The sequence below is a fragment of the chloroplast genome of Nicotiana sylvestris, assembly GCF_000393655.2.
Source record: "Nicotiana sylvestris chloroplast, complete genome".
In the NCBI taxonomy this organism is placed as follows: Eukaryota; Viridiplantae; Streptophyta; class Magnoliopsida; order Solanales; family Solanaceae; genus Nicotiana; species Nicotiana sylvestris.
In genome coordinates, this window is record NC_007500.1 from 12,501 (window position 1) to 15,000 (window position 2,500).

The 2,500-nt window shown below is 33.5% G+C and overlaps 2 protein-coding genes, besides 1 other annotated feature; both read right to left on the bottom strand. All coding sequences in view use genetic code 11, as the record gives it.

Moving 5' to 3' along the window:
* The window catches only part of atpF (ATP synthase CF0 B subunit), a gene marked incomplete at its 3' end in the record, with an annotated part of 1,250 nt that extends 295 nt beyond the window's left edge, over nucleotides 1–955 (bottom strand). The window contains exons 1-2 of one mRNA in view: nucleotides 811–955; nucleotides 1–115 (exon numbers count right to left, since the gene is read on the bottom strand). The exon at nucleotides 1–115 is cut by the window's left edge and continues 295 nt beyond it. Of these exons, the coding sequence (YP_358658.1) occupies nucleotides 1–115; nucleotides 811–955 (260 nt within the window).
* Nucleotides 1–2,500: part of a sequence feature (LSC,large single-copy region) that runs on past both edges of the window.
* atpH (ATP synthase CF0 C subunit) lies at nucleotides 1,357–1,602 on the bottom strand. Its single transcript has one exon. It carries the CDS (start codon nucleotides 1,600–1,602, stop codon nucleotides 1,357–1,359), a length of 246 nt encoding a protein of 81 aa, YP_358659.1.

The following is a 2,500-nucleotide window of genomic DNA, read 5'->3' on the forward strand; positions in this document are numbered from 1 at the left end:
TTCCGTAAGCGAGAACGAGCTTTTTCGAGTTGTTCAATAGCCCCTCCACGCAGTTCTTCTGAATTTCGAATAGTATTCAAGATCCTCTGTTTTCGATTATCTAATAAATCACTTAATGAAAGTAGATTATTTTTCCATTCCTTTCCAAAATTCCATAATCCCTTCCCGAACCAAACATGAATCTTTCGATTCATTTGGCTCTCACGCTCAATTACTTAAGGTAAATTCTCATATCTTTTTTTATGAATGTAATGAGCCTATCTTCTCTTCTTTGTTCATATTCCAAAAAGATATCGAAACTAATGTAAGACCAAAATATTCGGAGGACTCTTCTGACAAAATAAAAAATATGTAATTGTCAGCAAAGTTGTTTCTTTTTTTTTTTTTCAAATCCAAAAAGCTCTTCTTATTTAGAATAGGTCGTCGATTCAGCATTAGATAAAGGGGGTAAAATCCCCGTTTTTACAATTTACAATAAGCGGTTCAAATCATTTTATCAATATGAGTATCCTATATCGATAAAATATTTATTTTGAAACCACCTCTATATTAACATAGTGGTAGAAAGAGTACCATGCTGCGTCTAGACTTCAAACAGTTTGTTTTAACCATGTTAATAGTTCCACATTATTGGTTAATAGAGAATCAAAATTGATTTACCAATGAATCGCGAAATGCTATGGTTCTTACATATAATTTCTGAATTTATTCAGAAGTAATTCGCGAGATCATGCACCTCTCTTTCCTAGTTATAACGGAAAAGGGTACAGCTGGGTGGTCCAGCCTATTCTTGAAATAAACAACTCGCACACACTCCCTTTCCAAAAAAAATCAATACACCAAGCACTACACTTAGATTTATTGGATTTGTTGCTAAAATATCGGTATTAAACCCGAAACTCCCGGCAGATGGCCAGTGGCCCAAAGAAACGAAAGAATCGGTTACGTTTTTCATATGATCTCCTCTTATAGATAGACTAAAAAATCGAACAGAGTTCTTTTTGTAGCACTTCGCCCCTCTTTTTATTTATTCTTTTATTTTTTCTGAAATTGAGTCAAAAAATAAAAAATATTCGAGTTAGTTATAAATTATGAACTAATGAACTAGCCCTTTTATTGGTTATTGGAACACTAACACTTACTAAAAAGAGTTTCCCTTGGTCTATGAACGGGAAGGATGAAAGCGAGTCAGTATGCTAATTCCTCATCCGCAAATCAGCCCTTCCCGTAGGTTCTTTTCTCAAAGAATAAAGAATTGGAGGAGGGAAATCTTGATAGAATTTGAAAAAGCAAACGACAAGTCGAAGGCAATAAAATATGAAAAATGTATTTATTTTTCATATTTCTAAGCTAAGATTAAACAAAAGGATTCGCAAATAAAAGTGCTAATGCTACAACCAGTCCATAAATTGTTAAAGCTTCCATAAAAGCTAGACTAAGCAATAGCGTACCTCGTATTTTTCCCTCTGCCTCAGGCTGTCTCGCGATACCCTCTACAGCTTGACCCGCAGCAGTCCCTTGACCAACTCCGGGTCCAATAGAAGCAAGCCCTACGGCCAATCCAGCAGCAATAACGGAAGCGGCAGAAATCAGTGGATTCATGATAAGTTCCTCGTACCAAAAAAAAGAAATGGTTAATGATACAATCAACCAATGAGTTATGACTTAATTATTCCCTCGCTAGGACTCATCCAGTCGAAGTAACTAAGAACTTCGGATTGAAGTAATAAGATTATTGAATCATCAGAACTACTTCGATATATCTTTTTTACTTTTTAGCCACAGAGTCTTTGTGAACCCATACGACTTTCGTTCTTCCATTTCTTGGTTCGAACTGTTAGTTGAATTATTTCTTGATTTCATCCGTTTATTCATTCAATTCACAGTCACAAGGGGCCGGAAGGACTTCTAGTCTATTAGAATCCCCTAGAGTAGTAAAATATATCTTTAGTTCATTTCATATATAACTAGCACTAGTCAATATCTAATATCACATATACATGTCTTTCTTCCATAACGTAAACCAAGCATTCATCTTAGATTCAATCCTATTCGAGAATCAAGCGTCGAAACATCTAGAAGGGTTGGCTTATAGTTATTCAATTACAGATACCTCCCTCTCCTAACCGACCCTTTCTAAAATACTCAAAAAAATCCCTTTTTTGTAAATTCTTTTGAACCTTACCTTTTCTTATTATTCCACCTAGATAAATCTAAATGGACAAATTGATTAGGCCGAATAATTCCATATGTATAGAAATATCATTATTTGATTGATCTAAGTTCATGCAATTTATTAATAAAAATGAATAATTTATTTATTAATTATTAATATTTTGGTCAATCGTTGAATAAAATCAACTGAAAGGGAAATCGTTTCGCCCTTTTTAATTTAATTTAATTACACGTCGTAAACCTATACAACAAGAATTATAATTATTGACAAAAATTCTTATATTCAAATTGTTTTAACAATGAATTAATAATGAGATGGACTAAG